Source organism: Pecten maximus, chromosome 19, assembly GCF_902652985.1.
Source record: "Pecten maximus chromosome 19, xPecMax1.1, whole genome shotgun sequence".
Taxonomy (NCBI): Eukaryota; Metazoa; Mollusca; class Bivalvia; order Pectinida; family Pectinidae; genus Pecten; species Pecten maximus.
Window position 1 is genome coordinate 8,853,510 of NC_047033.1, and position 22,360 is coordinate 8,875,869.

At 36.0% G+C, this 22,360-nt stretch overlaps 1 protein-coding gene across 1 annotated transcript; it reads right to left on the minus strand.

Annotated features, from left to right (window-relative positions):
- Window positions 1–1,933: 1,933 nt before the first annotated feature.
- LOC117317796 (trihelix transcription factor GT-2-like) lies at window positions 1,934–12,449 on the minus strand. The gene is made up of 3 exons (XM_033872730.1): window positions 12,314–12,449; window positions 9,093–9,137; window positions 1,934–5,781 (listed from the first exon to the last, which is right to left on the minus strand). Exons 1-3 carry the CDS (start codon window positions 12,414–12,416, stop codon window positions 4,619–4,621), a joined length of 1,311 nt encoding a protein of 436 aa, XP_033728621.1. The 5' UTR covers window positions 12,417–12,449; the 3' UTR covers window positions 1,934–4,618.
- Window positions 12,450–22,360: the final 9,911 nt, after the last annotated feature.

Consider the following 22,360-nt stretch of genomic DNA (forward strand, 5'->3'; position numbering starts at 1 on the left):
CTTACGGTCATTGTTAGAGTTTTAGAAGGGTTAAAGTTAACAAGCCATGTTTTAGACCATTCGTTAATTTTACTAAGGTTATCATTTAACAGGTTAGCGCTAAGATGTGGAGATTCAACGATGACATACAAAGATGTGTCATCAGCAAACAGTTTTATGATATACTGAAGATATTGTTTGATATTCAGTTTATTACATTTCATAGCAAAATCTACCGGGGCAGCTTTCAGGTTCTTCAATTGTCGTCTGTAAGCAGTGCTTTGATTGATCAAATCAGAAAAAGTGATATTTTTCACTCATGAAAAAGTATCACTTTCGATGATGAATAATTTCAAAAAGAGTGTTATTTTCCACTAATGAAAAATAGCACTTTTTGATAACAAATACATTGTAATTTCAGAAAGCGATTTTTTTCAGTAATGAAAAAGTTCCACTTTTGATGTTAAATAATTTCAAAAAGAGTGATATTTTGCACTAATGAAAACTATTACTTTTGATGATGAATAATTTTCGATACACCAGTGGTAGAAATGATTTTTTTTTTTTTTTTTTTAAGTCAAAACATCAACAATTTTCACTTGAAAATTATATGTCCGATTTTAGGGACACGACTCTCAAGGTGAATACATGAACATAAACAATAGCTTACATTGTTTGGTTTTCAATTTCAAAGTCCGGGTAATTAAGGAGATGTTGACTTAGTTTTAGTTTCTTCACATGCGTCTTTTTATGGTAAGTATTCATAGAAAAAAATAATATCAGCCACTACACTTACTCTTACTATATCAATATTAAGAAAAGGGGTTAATAATTTTTTTTCTATTAATAGGCCTACTAACCAAAAGCAAACGCCAGTGATTACTTTAAGCTTCTTCGACAACAAATTCAAATTTTTAATTCTTTATGACTTAAATTTAGTTTAATCAATATTCTTTTAATATTCAAGTACTTACATACAACATCACAATACCAATGATATATACAAATAGGATTGGAAAACAAGCGAAAAGCTTATACTAATTCTTTACCTAAATTCTTGACTTTGAGTGCGGAAGGTGGGTGTGGCCCTTTTATTTTATTTATTTGTAACTCATTTGTGTTAACGTACATTTATTTTATTTTATTCAATAAATTTATTGATAATTCATAACATATTTTTTGCAGCTGCACTACCTTAGCCTTCACCGAGGGTCTATTTGTTTTTTTTTTAAATAATATATATCTTGACGAGCATGCAGATGTAACTGTAGGTCTTGAAAGTCTTTGTCAAGGCTCGCATGAAAAAAATGTATCACCGGGTGCTGTCTTCTTTCATATACGAACAACTTCGGATCAAAATTTCCAACCGTTTGGGCCCTTTCCTTTGCAAGGTCTCACATGCACAACTAATTATTTCAGTATATGTTATGACCAATGACTCCATCCCCTCAATCGCTCATTTGAAGTTCAAATGTGAAACTTATATGAAATTAAAGCTTGATTTCCCTACCAGAAAAGGTTAAACAGCACATAAGTGCACTTGGAAAACAGTAACCGTAGAGGACAGGGGAACCCCCACCTGGGGAATTCCCGCCTTTTTACACCTGGAATCCTAAACCTTTCTATTTATACCAGTGTTTTGATTTTTAAATCTCAAGACCCGACTATTTATTCTCATATATAGAAAGTATCCATTGCATGTGTTATTTACTCAGGAAATAGCTACAAACTTAAGAAACACATTTTCTTCGGGGACTTGGTTCAGTGAAACTGTGCGAGACCTGCAATGTGAACTATGAGTTGCTCCCCTTGTGCTGTAATGAGATGAAATGTCCGATCTTTACATGTAACGTTGAAGGCGCTCATCCATTATTACATTGGTTACTCCATCATTATTGAATGTCTGCTCTTCACTATAATCCATGTACGCGTAAGCTAATGAAGAGACCACAAGCATTTCATTACGATATTTTATTTTAAAATCCAAATGAATTGGACATCACTAGTATAACATAATTGTATTGCCACTGTACGGATATCCACATATTAATTAACATTCATTTAGAACATGCATCATAAATACTTGGTCAAAAGGTCACAGAGAAATCTTGACGCAACCATTGGGATCTTCACTGGTTCAGTCTGTTATTTTCTTTACTTTCACACACTTTTCACTCTTAATCATACATTCTTCTGGCAAGATGTATTGACAAAATATGATGAATGTACTTATATCATTATTTTTCATCAGTTCTTAATGCTATATGCACGACAATAAACCGATCCATTGAGACCTTCCAGAGGAAAAAAACGGAATCGAACTTCAACTTTCTTATCCTGGCTCTCAGGATGCCGATAAAGCCTTGTTTACTCTGGCCCCAGCAACATCAGACGTCGGAAGGATGTCCCATGTCAGGGGTAACCCCAACCACTCTCGCATCTCCTTCACCGTTGAGATGATTCATTTGGATCAAATACATAGCTTTTAATATACTGTTATTATATCAATAGTATATGTAACCAATAGTACATGATTTGACTAAGCATAGACTTTTATATTTAATATAACTTATGTCAGTGAATTGTATCATGCAAATCTTATTTTCGAAGCCAATAAGATCCTGGCTATATGTACAAACTCTGAACTCGTTCTCCACTTTGTAATTTCTATTGCTGTTCACGTATATTACGACTTTGTATATTATAACATGTGCTATTGGGCAATATGGCCCACAGTTAATAAAGAAATTGAAATTGACACAAGTCGACCAAAGTGACTAACACCTGGTGTGGGGTCAGAGGAAACAATGAAATCAACAATAGAAAGAAAGGACACAGGTAAATTAGCTTAATCACTTGACTAGTGAAAATCTCCTTTTGCCTTTAAAATAGGCAGGTAAGAATACACTGAAGAGTGTTATAGTTTCATGAAATTTTGTCAAGTTAGTTTTACCAGAAATTATTTCATCAGGATTTTAAAATTGTTGTTAAACTGTGATTAACTTAATCGCCTTTTGAAAAACTGGGCCCTGACCTTCGTGCAACAATAGTTATTTTCTTAATAATTCTTAACAGCATTACAGACACCTTTTAACACCAGTACGATTGTCTATACATTATATATAACATATATGAAGAACATATGAAACAATCCTTATTGCATGACATTGCTGATACACCGGGCTTCGACAGTTTATGAGGATCACCTGGGCCCAGTTGTTCAAAAGCTGATAAGGCTTATCGCAGTTTAGCAAAAAAAAAATTAAAATCCTGATAAAATACTTTCTTGTAGAACTATCTGAACAAAAGTTTATGAAACTATAGCACTCGTCAGTGTCTTCCTACCTGCCTACTTTAAAACAATATTCACTCACAGAGTGCGAAGTAAAGGAGAAATGAGGTTTTCATTAATCAAGTGATTAAGCTCCAATTATTGAACAATTTGGGCACTGAACTATCAAAACTTGTATTGGATATTGGGTCGGCATATTAGAGTAATTTTACATTTGCATTATTGCCTATTTAACTAGTCACGAGTTCGAAACCTACGTGGGGCAGTTGCCAGGTACTGATCGTAGGCCGGTGGTTTTTCTCCAGGTACACGGGCTTTCCTTTACCTCAAAACCTGGCACGTCCTAAATGACCCTGGCTGTTAATAGGACGCATGTAAAACATTAACCAATATAAAACCTATCAAACTCGTGTTGTTGCCTTGAAGTTGACTAGATATAACTACAGTATACGTACATGTACATTGTACATGTATAAGTACATTGTACTGATGTCACACATGTATAGTATATCATTTTGATGTATATACGTTATAATCATATTATTATTACTGTACACAATCTTGACATTTTTTATAATCATTTTACTTGGCACACGACAAAAAATATACATCATTGAGGAATTGACATGACAATCATTTTCATATCCAATAATTGCCCGTGTCGTCAAATTCAGTCTCGGCTCCCAGCGTTCCATGCACAAGATAGCAATGCACCCTGGCATCGATCAACCTGATACATTTGTAACAGAGCGCATGATAACTTAAATTTAAATCACTGCCTCCGCTAGGGATCGAACCCGGGACCTCTGGGCTTACTAGTCTTACGCTCAACCGATCGAGCTAAAGAGAAGACCTCTCTAGCCGAGCGGTATATTGCGGCTAGTATTTACCAGGGTTACACATTGCTCCGACGAAGAGGTTTGCAACTACAGTAATGATGATCTAAACACATAACTCTATATTGCGCAATTACGTGATCAAATAATTTATGGAAAGTACATATCTAATTTTCACTTCTCAAAAAGTGATAACTAGCCTCAAATAATTGTCCAGATTAACATGTTCGAATTGAAAAACGCTTCAGAATACCATGCGTACCTGTGCTTGCTAGTAACAGAGACTCTATGACCTATAGACACACGTGAACACAGTTCTGGTGGATTATGGGACTATGGTACCAAATGTGTATCTATAGCATGACGACTCCAAAGTAAATGCCGCGACATCTACCGGCCGAGTAATGATATAAATACCCGTAACTCCATTTATTGTATCACTGATCTGCGATAGTATAAATGATTGCAGTTAGAACATAGATAGAGCTATCAACATCCCGACACAGCTGGTTTAGGATTTCCCAGACTGAATACTCTGCTGAATAATATCAAGAAATCTATTCATTACTTTCATTTCCTCATCATGCCATTCCTTCATGCACTTCAAGCGTTTCTCCTCTCTATCCCGCTGCTCGTCACAGTAACGCTCAAACGTGGCCAAAAGATAATCCAGTTCTGTCTGCTTCCGTTTCCGTCCTCTCTGAAATCGGGACGTCTCGGATTCGTCCATGCTGCCCGATGAGCTCGGAAGTTCAGGTGGTCCATTGTCTTCAATGACATATGTTGGAGGTCGCCGTGTGTGATTATTATCGTTACTGTTGTTGTTCGGATGTTGTGTACTTGTATTTGGTCCGCTGACGTTCCGATGGTGTGTTGCTTGAGGAAACCGCGGGAAATGCTGACGACTGAAGTTATCAGTTGGTGACGAGACACTATTTACGGGACTATTTTGATGCGAGACCGGTACTGGGTCATGTCTGGTTGCCATGGTTACATGATGGTTCGCCTTAGCTCCAGACACGGCGTTTGTGAGTCTGTTCATATATTGTGCATTTGAATGTATGGACGAAGCGTCATTCTTCATGACGGGAAATGCAGGATGAGGCGCGTGCATGACGCTCCCTCTATCGGGAGGAGGTATCGGCCTATTGAGATGAGAGGATGATGTATCGATGGTGTCATCCTTATTACTATTATTTTCTTTGTAAAATGCAGATGCCTCGGCGGACGCTTGAAATTTAAAAATACTGTCAAGTTGATCATAGAACGCACAACGCTTCTGGTTGCCTGTTTGTAAGTTGTGGTCAACTGTGTATCTGTAAGTCGTCTTCAGATTCAAGAACTTACGTTCACACTTATCTGAGTCAAACATATGACCAGCTTCATTCAATCTTTCGGATATTTTTCTCCACAATAACTTTTTCTTGATGTGAGGACTGTTGAACTTATCCTCATTTTGGATATATAGGTCTAAAAGTAAACCGGTCGCGGGAGTCGTCCACTTACTATCGCCCACAATCACAAGTGGACGGTCAAACGAATCGTCAAACGAGGACACTGTTGGATGTTGGGTTTCCGGTTGCACATTCGTCACAGTGGAGTTCAAGGAATTATCCATAAAGTAGGTGCGTGGTCTTTTCGCAGGATAATAGCTTAGGTCTGTGGAACCGGCTTCTGAAAAATACAGCAACAAAATTTGAACAGTTGGAAATAAGGACTCTCACAGAGATCGAACAGTTAACTTTAGAATCCATTCAAAACCGAACACACATACATGCTACAATCTATACCTTTTCGTGACTAAATGTGTCAGTATTCAATAATGTTATACTTTTACCATTCTTTTTAGTTTCTGCATTGCCAGTCTCAACGCAATTTCTGCAACAGCCTAACGCCCTTAAAAAACTTCCCATGATAACCCTTCAAGTGTACTCCGAACGGAAAACGATATTCAAATACATGTATGTTATTATGTACATGTAATCAACAAAGAATGTCGCAAACCGCATCAAAATCGGTTAACATGAGTTTTGAGGTTGATGAATTTGACGAAGATTATCCACAAGAAGGTGGAATCCAACCATATCCAGTTGTAGCCTTTTAGAAAATTAAATCTTAGTGAAACGGACTCTGAAAATGACCGCTTTTCCTAACACGGCTGCTTTGTTTCTCACGACCAGTTATCGGCCAATCACCGAAAAAAATATAAAGTTACGTGTTTACCATTTCTTACCTATAGTATCACAAAACAATGTACTATGAAAGAACACGACATCAACACTTTGTTATTATATAATGTGCCATTTTATTCGCAAATAAATATTCAAATATAAATACGTTGACATTCTCTCCTGTCCTATATCACCAGTGTTAGGACCTACGGGCTACAACGTACTTCTACAGATACAGACCGTTTAATATACACATGTCATGGTCCCATGGCTTACCGACAATTAAATGCTTGAGGAAGATATATCTACGAATATATCTACGAACATTGTCAGTGAAATTATGTAAAAAAAAACATCCTTCACAACAAACACTGACAGTTTGCATTTGGGTAAATATTCCAATTAAATATATGAATCGGAATATCTCCCAACAGTGCACTAAATCACCCTTGATCGTTAGCTAAAACTTCAATAGGTTGAACTGTCCTATAACCCATGAGCTTACTCCCAACATTGTAAGATGGAAGCACATATTTACTTTTAATTGACTATATAACTGAGGGTGTTTAAAATTCAAAACATTGTGAAAAATGTCATTACATTTAGAATTCCATCTACCCTATGGAATAAATTTTACAACCTGTAGTAGAGGCAGACAGCACACTAAATAAGAAAACATTACAGTAAATTTATGAAGAGGTATAAAAGGAACTAAAGTGTATTTGCATATATTGTAGCCATAGCTCACTCGTCATCGTCAACAAAATGCACTAATATATTTCAATATTGTAGATAATTATTAAAACCAAAATTTCAGCTTCGTTTTTGATAGTGTAACACGAAAAGACAGTTAAATCCATCATGACTAATTATAATTAATGCTAAAAACGTGTTAAACTGTTTGATATGTAAACCTGTCGCATTGATTAAAGGTTACGTGTTTTGTTAAATAAATGACCTTGAAGTGATTGGGGTACTTGTGATTTTACTTCCCAGTCGTGTGTCGCAAGTCATGTCTTCTCTTCAAACAGGACTTAACTAGTAAAATATCTATACAACCATGTTCGGAAAATTACAAGTACTCGACTGCGATTGGGTTCATATACCGCTAAACAATTTCACAATATGTGCAATTACATGTATACTTTGGTTTGGTTTGGTTTATTTTGTTTAACGTCCTATTAACAGCCAAGGTCATTTAAGGACGGCCTCCCGTGCGTGCGACATGCATGTGTGTGGTGGGTGCGTATGTGTGTTTTGGGAGGCTGTGGTATGTTCATGTGAAGTCTCCTTGTGATAGGCCGGAACTTTTGCCGATTTAAAGATTATCTCACTGAAGCATACTGCCGAAGACACCCAGCAGCACACCCCACCCGGTCACATTATACTGACAACGGGCCAACCAGTCGTCCCACTCCAAAATATGCTGAGCGATAAGCAGGAGTAGCAACTACCATTTTTATAGACTCTGGTATGTTTCGGCTAGGGGACAGAACCCAAAACCTTCCTCACAGCGGCGAACGCTCAACTAAAGGCCAAAAGTGAGGCATTGTCAAGGGAGACATTAGGAAGAAGAACGTTATCTAGAAAGAAGAGAAAAGATAAGATCCCAAGTTTAGTCGCCTCTTACGATCATGCAATGGGGGCAGCAGGTACAATTCTTACGCCCTACCTGCAGGGCAGTACATGTATACGGTCCACACGCTCGTCACACCCGTCAAATTTGGTTTGGTTTTTTTTTTTTTTTTTTTGTTTAACGTCCTATTAACAGCCAGACACCTGTCACAGCATGTGCTTTCAGGCGTTCTAACACGTGCCGATAATTGCTTGTGAGTTTATGCGTCTCAATGACGTATATTTCACAAACCTGTGATATACAGTGTACGTATCTGCCAGCCTGGTTTCCATTCACATCAGAATTGTTCCGAATTTATGCTTTTACAAGTTGTTTATTAATTTAGTTTGAGTAATTAAAAAAAAAAACGACCGTGCCGTAGAACTTTGTAAATTGAACACCCACGATATTGAATTTGAAAGTTTCTTCTTTGAATCTTGTCTGGAAACTGCTCACTTTTGAAGAACAAGTTTTATCAATTTCGAACAATTATCCAAAAGTCCCAGATAGCGGTATCTTGACTTCGAGTGGATTGATTTGAACATTTTTTTAAAAATGGGATCAGACACAACTTTAAAACTTATAATCCGTCTTCTCCCGTAAAATGAGTAAATATATATATGACAGCATATTTTTTAGGAAACAATGATGATGAAAAAACTTGTAACGTATCAATTGTTGTTTTGGCTTGTAAGAATTCACATTCTTGAGCACTTATTTCACATGTATGAATTGCATTTTGAACTTCTATTATGAGAAATATTATCGATATCAATATTGGTATGCAACAATCCTTGTTATACACAGGGTGATGCAAGTCGTACGGCCCGTTATAATATAACATTATTCAAATGTTACGGCCCGTTATAATACATGCAAAACATTATTCAAATGTTACACGTTATGCACGGCCCGTTATAACAGAAAATTAGTAAGATGTTACACGTTATATACGACCCGTTATGATAGAAAACTATTCAAATGTTACATGTTATATAAGGTCCGTTATAATAGAAAATTATGTCGCAAACATAGATGACTTTGCTGATATTTATATATTCATCCAATTCTAAATTTATTTCATTCTTTTTAATGGCATTTACGACACCTGATGGCCCCTTTTCACAAATATAATTCAAAAAGTCTATTCCGCATTTACAGGATTGTTGTATAATTCGTGTGTTCCAATGTATACTTACCATTACTTTCATCTGATATCATCTCAGTCTTGACAAACACAGGTTCTGAAAACGAGGAAATTGAATATATTTACACATTTTATCAATTGAACATATTGTATGTTCTTGTATTCACAGTTTTCCTGGAAACCAATTATGATCATATGAATATCACAAATCAATTTCATAGCACGAATCATGCATACAGTTCCAGCTCAGTATATGTGGTTGACGATATATTTTTAAAGTTATTACATACACGTACTTACATGTAATTTATGACATGTTAACGTAACCGAAAAGGTTTGACGGAAATTACATTTTGTAAATGATGATAACTTGATAAAGTTTTACATCTATAAACAAAACCATAGAGGCTTTAACTAAGATTTCTTTTCCATAAATCACATAATTCCTTTCAACGGAAAAAAATAAATAAGCGAATTTGTAATTGCAAAATTGGTCACTGTGTTGTTGTCAGCACCAAAATATTATGCGGGAGTCAGTAAGTTCAAGTAACATTCACTGGTGGAAATAAGTCGGCACTGCGAAATCCGGATTCAAAGGATCACTGGATCATGTGTTTAATGAAAAGTACTTCATTATGGGGCGCCGTTTTACTATTTATTAACAAAACTGGATATCCATAATTCATTTTTGGATATCCAAAATTCGAATTTATGATATCATTAAATAATTTTGGATATCCAATATTAATTTTGGATATCCAAAATTCGAATTATGGATATCCAAAAATGAATTATAGATATCCAAAATTCGAATTATGGATATCATAAATTCAAAGCATTTTAAGATTTCATAATTCGAATTATGGATATCCAAAATTCGAATTTTGGATATCCAAATATCATTTCTTGATATCATTAAATCGAATTTTGGATATCTTAAAAAGCTTTGAATTTAGGATATCCATAATTCGAATTTTGGATATCCATAAATCGGGGAAATGTTAATATTTTACTGTCTAATGATTTCTCCCTGCTACATCCTGTTCCCGCGGGCGCGTTTTTTCGTAGGATCGGAAGTCCTCGGACTTCACTATACGAATCAATGCGAATCCAAGATGGAGCGAATGGTGTCAAGTGCTTTAAGAGCATTAGACAGTGAAATCGACAGACATGTTCTGTTTTGTACAAAACCTCCGTTGACTTGTCGGAGCACCCTAAGTAGTAACTTTTGGTAAATGTTGTATGTAAGGGCCTAACTGTCTGGGGAAGTTTGTCCTTTGGAACTCCTCTGCTGTATTCTATTTCGTAAACGTTGTTTCAGGTCCATTACGCGTATTTACAAGTTCGTAACAAGGGTCGGTTTTGACCGGTAGTAGTGCCGGGAGCAATCCAATTTGATAACACTGAGCATTTTTGGATATTACAAAATCGAATTATGGATATCCAAAAATACATGGAATTTAGGATATCCAAAAATGAATTATGGATATATCTAAATTCGAATTATGGATATCCAAAAATGAATTAAGGATATCCAAAATTCGAATTATGGATATCCTAAATTCAAAACATTTTAAGATATCCTAAATTCGAATTATGGATATCCAGAAATGAATTATGGATATCCTAAATTCGAATTATAGATATCCAGTTTTGTTAATAAATAGTAAAACGGCGCCCCATACTTCATAACTACATTGTGTACACTGTTCACGTATAATTTTTGTTGAGTGGAAATCGCATTGCTTCGGCAGACTTATTTTCTGGCGAATATGAGATGGATATAAACATTTCATATTGTTCAACACTCCAGTTATGACGCAATCAAGACAACATGAACGGCCTGCTAGATATATAGTATATAAAAAATGTCAACAATTCACATATCATCTTTTTATATGGTAAATTGAAGTGTACGATTTCCATAACGGCACATTCAAAAACACACATACACAATGGAATCTAAATTGTGCAACCCTCTAAGATATATATATGTTATTGAAGTTTCCTACCCGGAAAGAGAGGGGTACGTTGGAGTATAAAAGAGTATACAGAGAGTAAGGAATGGAGGGGGTTTCAGGTTAATACAATTTAATGACAGCGGAGGTAGGGGTAGGGTTTGAAAACATTTCCATGCGAGTCCAGCGTTACATGATCTCAATACACTTCAAAACTTTATTACATGAAGAATATAACTCATTTAATGTTACACTGGGAAATATTACTAAACGAGTTTAAAATTCAAATGTCACAGTCCCAAACATCCATCCAGTGAATCCATCCAATTACTGCATACAGCGCGATTAACGACTGTACATTCAGATCCCTGAAAAGAAGGGGTTCGATGTGTAACTCGAAGATCGGGGAAATTTCATACCAAAAATATAGCGTAGAAATAATTTACCAAGGAAAATATTGAATCCCTACGACATTTATATATACACTGTATACCTTTTTAATTTCATGCGAGGAGTTTAAATCACCAGTCAATCATATGTGCATTTTTCAGCAGTCATTATTCGAGTTATGTTTTTATGAACCTTACTAGACTAAAATGACAATAAAATACAAGTAAATACGTAATGGAATAAACAATTTTTTTCTGTGTTATAACTTTCGTATTACAGTGCTTAAAAAGAAGATAACAGAACAGAGTGCTAGGTCTGCATCTAACTCCGTCTGTGTCGGACACATGGTTTCCGTTCACAACACCACATTAATCGGAGGCTGTAGGAGCGAGCTCGAGACTTCAGTCCGATAATACTAAAGTAATAGCATACAGAGATTTTGCATGGTCGATTACATGTGTAACACACGCCAGTCCTGATCGACTCTCATACTTAAACTGTTATAATCTATCATCGACAGGCACACACACAAACTACACTGCCTCCCTCTACACGCGTATACATATGTGTAGCTCAATATCTATTACGGAGATAGGTCGACTGTGGAGTCGGTCGATACACACATTCAATCGGCATTTTATCAAGGCATATACTAGTACATAGATGTGTAAGTACACAGTGATCTTATAAGATGTCAAACCACCAGTATAAATGGGAGAATAACATTATAATCAATGTAATTGACATTACAACACGAATGAAAATTAATAGGCGTTGTGAAATCCCCCGCCGGGAGCCCCCTTTAGAATAGTTATGCTTCGGCCTTAGGCTGCTATCATGATTTACAATGATTGTTCTGTTTTTCGTGGGAAAGGGTCAGAATTATACATGTTTATCGCTACTTATTGAAGTAAATCTCTCTTACCATCGTTGCCATCAAATCCACACCCATCACCCGTCGTTTCACTTGACGAAGTCGTTAAACCGACGTCCTGCAACGATCGACTGTTTAGCTCGGAGTCCGCCATGTTGTATGCCCTGGTCGACAGCGATTTGTCAATCATGTTTATGATTACAAGTCACAATGGGGCCCATGCGGGGTAATCGTAGTCATGATTGATCGATATTTAAGTAGATAGCTCCCGTGGAATGCTTTGTTACAGCCTACCAGAAAAGCTGTATAGTTATACGAGTCAAGTTCTCTAATAATATGTATATACATGTACATTGTACGGTGTGTTACCGGCGAATGAATCTATTTTTTTATTCAATGTACTTAATCACACATGTATTTATTTAAGTAACTTTAAAGAGAGACCTATAATAGAATGTTAGGCCCCTGGTTTAAATTTGTAATATTGTAATATCTGTATGCATTTCAACAGTTGCCTGTATTCTGTTTGTATACGATTATAATTTATCATTGTATAATTATCTAGTTATATATTTTTTCTTCGTCATTTATTTTCTATTTTTCACATTAATATTGCAAGCCAATGTGGAAAAAAGTCCCCATTTATGGATATCAATAATTCATTGATGGATATCAATAATTCATTTCTGGATATCCATAAATCTAAGCAGGAAATTCCATACAGTATTTCATTTATGGATTTCAATACTTATTTACTGATTTCCATAAATAAATTATGAAAATCAAAAAATTATTATTGATATCCATAACTCGATTTATTGATACCATAAATGGGGACTTTTTTCCACTTAGGCTTACCATACATTGAAGTCTTTGATTATTCAAATTGTATTGTATTGTTATTATTTAATGTAAATGTGAAATAAAGAATGGTTTTGTTTAGTTTTTGTACTGTTTTATGTACCAACAGCAAAAGTAAAGTATTTCGTCTTCCCTTGTGTAAGAATAAAATGTTTTGGGAGGCTTCGTGTTTTGATTTCTCCGGATAGCGAGGAACCGAGGCCAACTTTATAGTGAAACATATGTATAATTTAATACTGAAGTATAGAATACAAATCAAAACAAGGCCACAATAAACTACGTTCACGTGATGTCACAGGATGTGGGTTTAGATAAACATATGTAATTTCCAACAAAATCATCCAAGCCGAGTTGAAATTTCCATGCCTTTATTATTCATATAAAATAACCCTACAATACAAATAGTAAAACAGTATATATACATACATACGTATATATATTATCACCATTATAAGTATTATGGACATGTTACACGTTGAAACTTACAAACTTTAATTATTTAACTTTTCCCGCCATTTGGCGTACATGTACTTAGCTTATAGAATAATTTACACAAACAAAATATTCTTTAATATATCTATGGTTTAATATAGTTCCATCGATGATACATATCTATAAATTTTACATCATACATGTACATACGTTCCCGAACAATGGGTTTGGGGTGTCAAATATTTCATGAGAAAACTCTCAGCCAGTGCCGGCCGGTATTCTGCTGGAACAAATAATAATGTCCTAAATTAATAATATACATTTACATAACAATTCACAACATACATGTAAGACAAGTAACGTACTCAGGTAAACAGCACAGTCGTACACAAGTCCGCGCGCACCGCGAAAACGTTGACTAAAACAGCGAGCGGCGCGTACCTGGTGTAAAATATATCAAACATAATAAAAACCAATAAATTGCCAAATTTTCACACTGGTACACATATATGTATATACCCTATGTGGTGGTACCACTACACTCAAGCTATATATATCGTATTTATATACTAAATATGACAATTTTCCTTGAGACGCTGCAAATGTATACTTTGTTCAAAATTAGAATAAACTGTACTAATGGAAAGCTTAATACCTCCTCTTCTCAATTATGTTTTATGAATTAATGATTTTCTTTCGAAGAAAGTTAAATTACTAATTTGATACTAGGAATTACAACATTGACCAGGCTCCAAAATTCCCCAGCACAGCTACCAGATTCCTGCTGTGTGCAAACACTCTATACGTTGTGAGAAAAAAACTTGATAAACGAATCGTAATTTGGAAACCGATTGATGCCTCTGATGCCGTTATAGACTTTCCCAAACTGGATGAGGAACAGCTCCGAAACCTCACATTAGGTAATTAGCTTGCATAGAAGAAAATATCAGTATGCATTTGTAAGATTTTAATGTTGAACTTCACAGTCCCCTAACAATGTGTAAAAAGCGAAATATTTCCATTTTAAACATATGCGTGTATCAGACATTAACAAATTCTTCAAAAGTAACGAGTTGTATTTTTTTCTTTGATACCTGCATCCCACAAGTGAATCCTTGTCATGTTGCAAAAATGTCTAAAACTTTTGATTTTAGCTTTAACATCTCCATTCATACCATATTCATTTTCATCATCATTAAACACAATGAAATTGTTGCTTCATGTAACGGCTATTAAATGACATACATGTAATATTTCTGTATCAACAGGAGTGTACCAGTTAAAATTGGCCAAGTTATATAGCAGAAAACACATTGACGAAGTAGGGCGGTACCATATACTAGTACACAAAACACAGGATGGCTTAGTCTGTGCAAAGATCCAAAGCAGGCATAAGTCATTTAAATCATACCAATTGTGGATTGAATACTCAATACGTGCTGGTATTGTAAGTGTAAATCTGGATCAAGGGTAGTTGGTGCATGTGTACACATTTTCTTCCGTACTCTGGTACCCTCGGATTCGCCAGACATCTACACCTACCATATGAACCTGGAAAGGACTGGAGCATGTATCTGATGACTGCTAAGAGCTTAACACAACCACAGGCAGTAGACGAACGCGATGACGATTCCGTTGATGAATAACTTTTGGTTCCTTAAGATGGAATAAGTTGAAATTGACATTTGTGAAATCCTATATATTTCATGTCATGTCATGCATCCTTTGATTCCAAGATCGGGAAATTGTATTGATTTGTATCCCGTTGTTTCAAAGACATTGTTGTTTTAATATCCTTTCCAATAACTGTTTTATGATATCGATAACTGTAATTTTAAACTTGTTAATACGTTAATGATGAATCTCTGTATATAATGAATGAAATCTTAAAAAAGAATGTACACAATAGTTTTAGCTTGAAATAGCAGTCCTTTTGAAATAACCATAATCTCCCTGAAATGAATAAATTTTCAGAAATGGAGAATTTTCTAGGCATACAATTGTGTTTATATATCAATTATGAAATATATTAAAGAGAGGTTTTGATATGGGTACATTTTTTGCCATCACTCCACCACGAGCCTGACTTTACTACTTTGTAAGTGGATAATATGTAGTAACAAATTTCTTACAAATTAAATCGATTAAATACGAATTTATGTATGATAAATATCAAATCAAAAGTGTTATTCCATATTCATTTTTACCATTCATTTTTAAAGTTGGTTTGTAGAAGCATGCGTTGCTAAGGCAAAATTGTTGATATGGAACATTGTTTATGGTGCTATATATGTATGCATTTTAAATGAAATACATGTGTTTATGAAATTATACAGTAAATAGTCCATCCAACAACTTGAAATTTAGTTTTTGATGTTATTACAGTACTGTTGCTGAAAAAAAAGCTATACATATAATAATTGGTTGCTAGGACTGTTGCTAGGCAACCATTTACCAAATTACTTTAAAACTACGTTGTTTTTTTTTACAAATGGCATATGCTGTAATATGAATTGTATGAAAATTTAAAAAATCGGGCTTGGGGCCAAAAATGACCCTTGATGCACACAGCCCTTTAAAATCGTTGCAAATGAATGATGTTTGGTAGGCGTGTTCAACCAACACTATCAATCTGTACATTTCCAAACATTGTTAAATGTATTTTATATCCTTAGTACATTGAAGTCTGTTGCTGTGTATAATTTGTCCCATAGTAATAAACATATATATATTGTAAAGTTCTGTCTTTAAGCGGTTTTGGAGTGAGATATTCCCTCGCGCTTTATTCAGACTTGCAAATTGAGTAAAACTGACCTCTCGACGAATGATCGATGTTAGAGAACCAGTTTTGAATAAACCGATCTCGGAGTTTTTGTTCTAAGTGACCTTTAAAGAACATCTTATTCAAACAAAGGCTGGATTCGTGCTGATTCAGTGATATGCTTCTCAGTTGATTTTCATAAGAAATAAGATTGTTGTAAAAAAATGCCATTCCAAGTTTAACATTCAATTCTAATCAGTCGTCTCCTACAACATGCAGACGTCATGCGCAGTAAGATAAAGCAAGCATATTCTTTCCCCGCTTGAGAACGTTCCCAACTAAGAACTGATTTTTATCTTTAGCGGTCTTTTGTGGAAGGAGGATATTTCATCACACAAGAATTTCACAGTAGAAGATGTGTGTCATGTGCAGAAAGCTGAGTGATTACAACAGTAACCACAAGGAAACGAATTTTCTATTTTTCGTATCAGTGATATTGACCTTTGTCCTTTGGTTAACGGATGGTATCGGTATTCTCTGGCTGGGATCATGAAACAACCTTTGAGTTTGGACTTAAATTTAAGATTCTAGACGCAAGTCTGGAAACAGACTTAAGCTGGGGATTATGAAATAAAACTGAAGTCTATTTTTCTGTCTTAAATCCTAAGACTGCTACAGGGCAAATTAAGTCAAAAATAAATCTTAAAACTGGCGGACATAGTGAGATTAGTTAATAGTTTGCGCCAACGAGGAGAAAAAAGGGTAATTCTTCCGAGGACCTTTAGAATCAAATGCCGTTCATGTCAAAAACGAGAAAAATCTAACGGCTCCATTAACGTGCCATTTTACATTCCTAATATTCTTAATATCATCTCCTTTTGATATCATGTGAGGATCCTTGCTAAGGTTTTAAACATGAAGGAATCCCCCTCTCTCTAAATTATATTTATTATTGTACAGAAATCACTGTTAATGCCATATTATGATGTATATATATGTGCAACTGTCCATTTCTAAAGGAGGGGGCGTTGATAATGTTGTGCCCGATCCTTTTGCTTGTATGGCAATAAAATATGTTTGAACTAAATTAAAGTAAAACGCGTTAAACATAACATTTAACGCGTTAAAACTAGTTGGGCTCTCTTAAACTCCACTTCCCACTGACAATATAAACATTCCGCCCAATATCAACAAGGTTCTACCTGCAGGTAGGGCTTTAGAATTGTATCTGCTGCCCCCTTTGATTGTAAGAGGCGACTAAAATTGGGGTCTTATTTTTTCTCTTCTTTCTGAACAACTTTCTTCTTCCTATAACGACTCTCTGGACAATGCCTCAATTTTGGCTTTGAGTTGAGCGTTCGCTTCACGAGGAAGGCATTGGGTTCTGTCCCCTGGCCGAGACATACCAGATTCATTAAAAGTTTCTACTCCTGCCCTAACGCTCAGCATATTAGGAGTGCGACGACTGGTTCGCCCGTTGTCAGTATAATGTGACCGGGTGGTGTGTCCTGCTGGGTGTTTTCGGCAGTATGCCTCAGTGAGAATAGCACTATAAATCGACAAAAGTTCCGCATGCATATTGCATGCAAGGAGGGCCGCCCTTAATGACCATAACTGTTAATAGGACGTTAATCAATAACAAACCAAACTAAATGTAATATGTCAAACTGGGCATCAGCGATATCGGCAGATGACGTCAAGATGACTATTGCGGCCTTCGCTGACATGCAGGTATTATAATTTCCTTCAAAGGAAATAAGGAAATTATGAAAAAAAATCATGTGAGGTCTCGAGCGGCTGATCCCTAAAATGGGAAAACCGGTTGTAATATAAGCCAAAAGAACTTTGCCATAATAACTGAAATATCCAATTGAGCGATTAGGCCCCTTGGGCCACTTGTTCCTATTTAAATTGCCTAAGAATAGTTTTTTTCTATATCTGATTACGAGTATCGTTATATACTCTAATTAAGGGAACATTTTCAGTACAATGCTAACGCATACCGTTCTCAAGTCATACCTCTGACTCTTTGGCTACAGCTAAGTTTAAACTGTTAATAGAAATACCAATGTTTCTATTAGCATGGTCTACTTGACTTTCTATAGATAAGAAGTATATATAGGTCTACAGGGTTTTTATCACAATCCTGTACTGTATCAGTATAATACACGCGTAGGTTTATGTAGGTTTACAGTGAGATGTACATAATGTATCTAACATTTCTTTTAATTCTGTGTGGATTCGGAGAAATACACGGTGAGACAACACACAGTTTAGATCAGGACCACACATTTCACGATTCTCATAATCAGAAAGATATCGACCAGGAACGCCTGACTGCCAAAGACGAAATCATCCAACAACTCGAAAAAAAAATCCAACACCAGAACGACGAATTTGTACAACTCAAGTAGAAAGTTAAGGCGCTTCACTTTCTGAACGTTAATATTCTGTTCTCTTCAAAATTTTCAATTCGGTTTAAGTCCGGACTTTGTGCTGGCCAAGAAAGTGTTGGAATATTGTTTTTGTCCGTTTTCCATTTATTGGCCGCCGCGGAAACATGACATGAAGCATTTTCTTCCTGGTATATCAAACGCAGATTTGCAAAATGCCAGCAACCACAGACCATACATGTTCATCCAGTGCTGAAATATATTTGTCATTGTTCATGTTACCATCGACAGGTGCAATTGTTCCAATTGCATGGTACTAGCGAATACATCCCCAAAACGTGATCGATGCGTGACAATTTCTCTCCTAGTCTGCCATTCCAACCTAATATACGTTCATCAGATGTTCTCTAAACAAGTACTTTCTGCTTTTTACCAATTACATGTATAATTTTGGTCTCATCACTAAAAGGAATAGAGGAACAATTACTAGTATCCACTACATTCCATGTCAGTTTTTGCCGAAAAAAGCCAATTAAGTCTCCTCGCTCGATGCACAGGTGAAATCGCAATTTTCTTGGAAACGAAACTTCTTCTGTATCCTTCCGCAAACAGACGTCGCCGTAGAGTCTGTCGGCGATTTGTCTTTACCATACGGAAGAGGAATCTGTTATCGCGGTACTTTTTTTTTGTATGTTGACAATTTCTGTCTTCCTCTTCGCGGCTGATTCTCGGTGGTTTCTCCGTTTCAAAACTTTCTGAGTGGTTCAGGCTTTTATTCAAGTTATACTTGCAATTTTACCAGAAGATTTACCCTCGTTTTACAGCTTACCAATAGTTTCTTTTACATCAGCTATCATCTCGGCCCCACGGCGACCCATGGTTGAAACAGACGACCAAAAACACGTAAAAAGGGGAGCAACTCAAAAATTATTTCTGTCATAGGCAAAAAATTACCTCTGCTAATAAGTCCGGAGAGCATGGTTTCTAAAACGGTTCTTACTTTGTACAACATAAACATATAGCCTGCGACACACATTTTACTGGAGCCATGGTGGCCATATTGCAAACTTGTTTTGGCCAACAACTGTAAAGCTAAACTTAAACTAAACAGGATTAATACAGTCTATCAATATGCGGGTATTTGGGATAGGGAAATTCCTACCTAGGGTGTAGAATTTGGGGGTCAGAACCGAGGCTTTCAATTACCAGCGCTCAGATTGGTTAGATTTTTTTCATTTGTAACGACCGTGAGGTAGAAAGGGTCTACCAAATTGCAGTAGTCTGACGGGCTCTAGTTTTTAAAAAGAAACACTGGACAACAATTCCCTAGGTTAGCGTCTATTCTTGGTGGACATGTCCTGGTATTTGTTACATCCTCAGGCCCAGTTCTTGTTTTTGTGATCCTTTCATTGTACTCCAAATACTCTAAGTTGGTACCTGTGTCTGATTTTAAAAATACAGTACGTCGCCCCTAACACATATTTCTATGCTCGACCGACCCGCTACTCATTTCGAAATGCAATGTATTTTTATACCACAGGGTGTTTTTCAAACTATTTGGAGTTTTGTTTCCTAACTGGCCAGAAGCAAACATTTTCTCTATGTCGTCAGCTTTTATGGGTACTAATCTGAATGGCATTGAGCCTTTCCCCTGTGATTTAAGACTATTTTGCTTGGCCCTAAGGGCATCCTTTGTAGTGGAAAATTCACCACACATACTGCTCATTATTTGATAGCCATATCTGTCTTCTAAGGTGTCGGTCGAAACTACCGACCATTTCCCTTTTCACACTCTCTGTCATCTTTAGTCCTCACATTAATTATGAAGTCACTGAGATACTTGTCTAGGTCTTTGGGTGGGATGTTTTCAATGTTTTCAATGTTTCTCAAACTAAATGTACCTTGTACCTAGGAATTCCTTCAACAACTACATGTGTTTTTTCTCCTAGTAAGGTCGTTTTCTTGATCCAGAATGAAATCATTCACACTTGCAGTCTCAAACCCTTTATACGTGTAGTTACTTTACATATGTCAAGCAAACGACTGTTACTCCCCTTTGTACATAAAAATGTAGTCCTGGACCTGAGGTCACTCGGTGTAACTATGTGGGATAGATGTTCCACATGGGACTAATAGAGTCTTTCACCCCTTTTGAGGGATCTCAACCCGAGGAGGGAGATTGTTAAATTTCCAAACACGAGGCTTTCTTAACAATCTCCCTCCGAGGGTTGAGATCCCCCTATCTCATCCCAAAAAGGGATGAACGATTATTTTTCTCTTACCCTGTTTTGCAATCGAAGTGTGAACCAAATGCAAACGTATGTAAACAACAACACTTGGACGGCGGATGACAGTTGTGATAAGGCTGCAGCATACGCTTTACACCTGATGGTGTTGATTTCATACAAAATATAGTTGCGATTAGCTTGTCAAAAAGAACACCAAACACTCGGTTAACTCTGATAATTAATACTTATTTTAATTTCTTTTGTGAATAATATTGATATTTAGCATTCCAACGTCCCGGTTCAGGTCATAGTGACGTCACCCTATCGAGAACAAGAGCACGTTCAAAGAGCACGTGTAGCTTGTCTTTTACCTATGGTGAGATAAGAAAATCTCAGCCCGGTAAAACTGCGGATATTCCTGTCCAGGGTGAGAGAAAAATGTATCTTACATAAGCAAAGGTGTGAGAAAAGAGAGGTAAATCCCTACTAATTGTGTACTTGTTGGTATCGTTACTTACCATAAAGGATTCAGTGGATATTGATTACCATTAAGGATTCGGTGGATTTTGACCAAACGAATAGATTAATGCCGTGTGCTCTTCATTCTAATTAACTTTGATTTTTTTCTCTCTAATCTTTGGAGCAAGAGATATAAATATTAGTAAGAGGACAATCTCGACCGCAATATATGGTATCAAGAGGTAGATCTCAACATAAGAAAAGTATTTGTTATATCACTTCAAGTAATTTGCCAAAATCATTATATCTAGGTGAACGATGCAGGCTCCATAGACCCCTTGTCAATGTTTTCAGTGTATATTTTAATGTAGAGATGTGAATCGATTTTTTATCACCGGAGTTTTTTGATAACTTATTAGTGTATTTAGTTTCTGAAAGTCTGTTTATGGTGTTGTTTGACCCTAAATTGCTCCAACTGTCGAAGGAATGTGGAAATACAAAATAGATAGATGAATAAAATAAACAACCTTGCGGAAACGTTTAGTTCAACTGAGACGAAGTCTCAAGCGACCTATTCTAATCTCCTTTTGTCCGGCGTCCGTCCGTAAAAAACTTACATTTTCGACTTCTTCTATGAAACCCCTTCACCATTTTCAATGAAATTTCTCAGAAACCTTCAATGGCCTAAGGTCAACCAAAATATGAATCATATGCTTAATATACTTTACTATAATTTATATAAGAAATTATATTTTTCAATATCATTGTTGAATTTCGATGATGGCAGTTTGATGGTTTTCATATGTAGGCCCTGACTATCCCTCTCGGCTGATAGGCGGTGCCACAAATGGTCAAATTAACTGAAATATTTCCAAATTCAGATGACCCTTCAGGGCTTCCCTTTTTTGATATTCCTTGCATATTTACAAATATTTGCGTGCAGTTATCCCGCAAATGTATTTGG

Bases quoted from the DNA above. Each gene is read 5' to 3' on its own strand.
- LOC117317796 (XM_033872730.1), bottom strand. From the start codon at position 12,416: ATGGCGGACTCCGAGCTAAACAGTCGATCGTTGCAGGACGTCGGTTTA. The intron at 9,138-12,313 runs GTAAGAGAGATT...CCTCGTTTTCAG, and splicing joins TGGATTTGATGGCAACGATG to AACCTGTGTTTGTCAAGACT. The intron at 5,782-9,092 runs GTAAGTATACAT...TGTATTTTTCAG, and splicing joins GATATCAGATGAAAGTAATG to AAGCCGGTTCCACAGACCTA.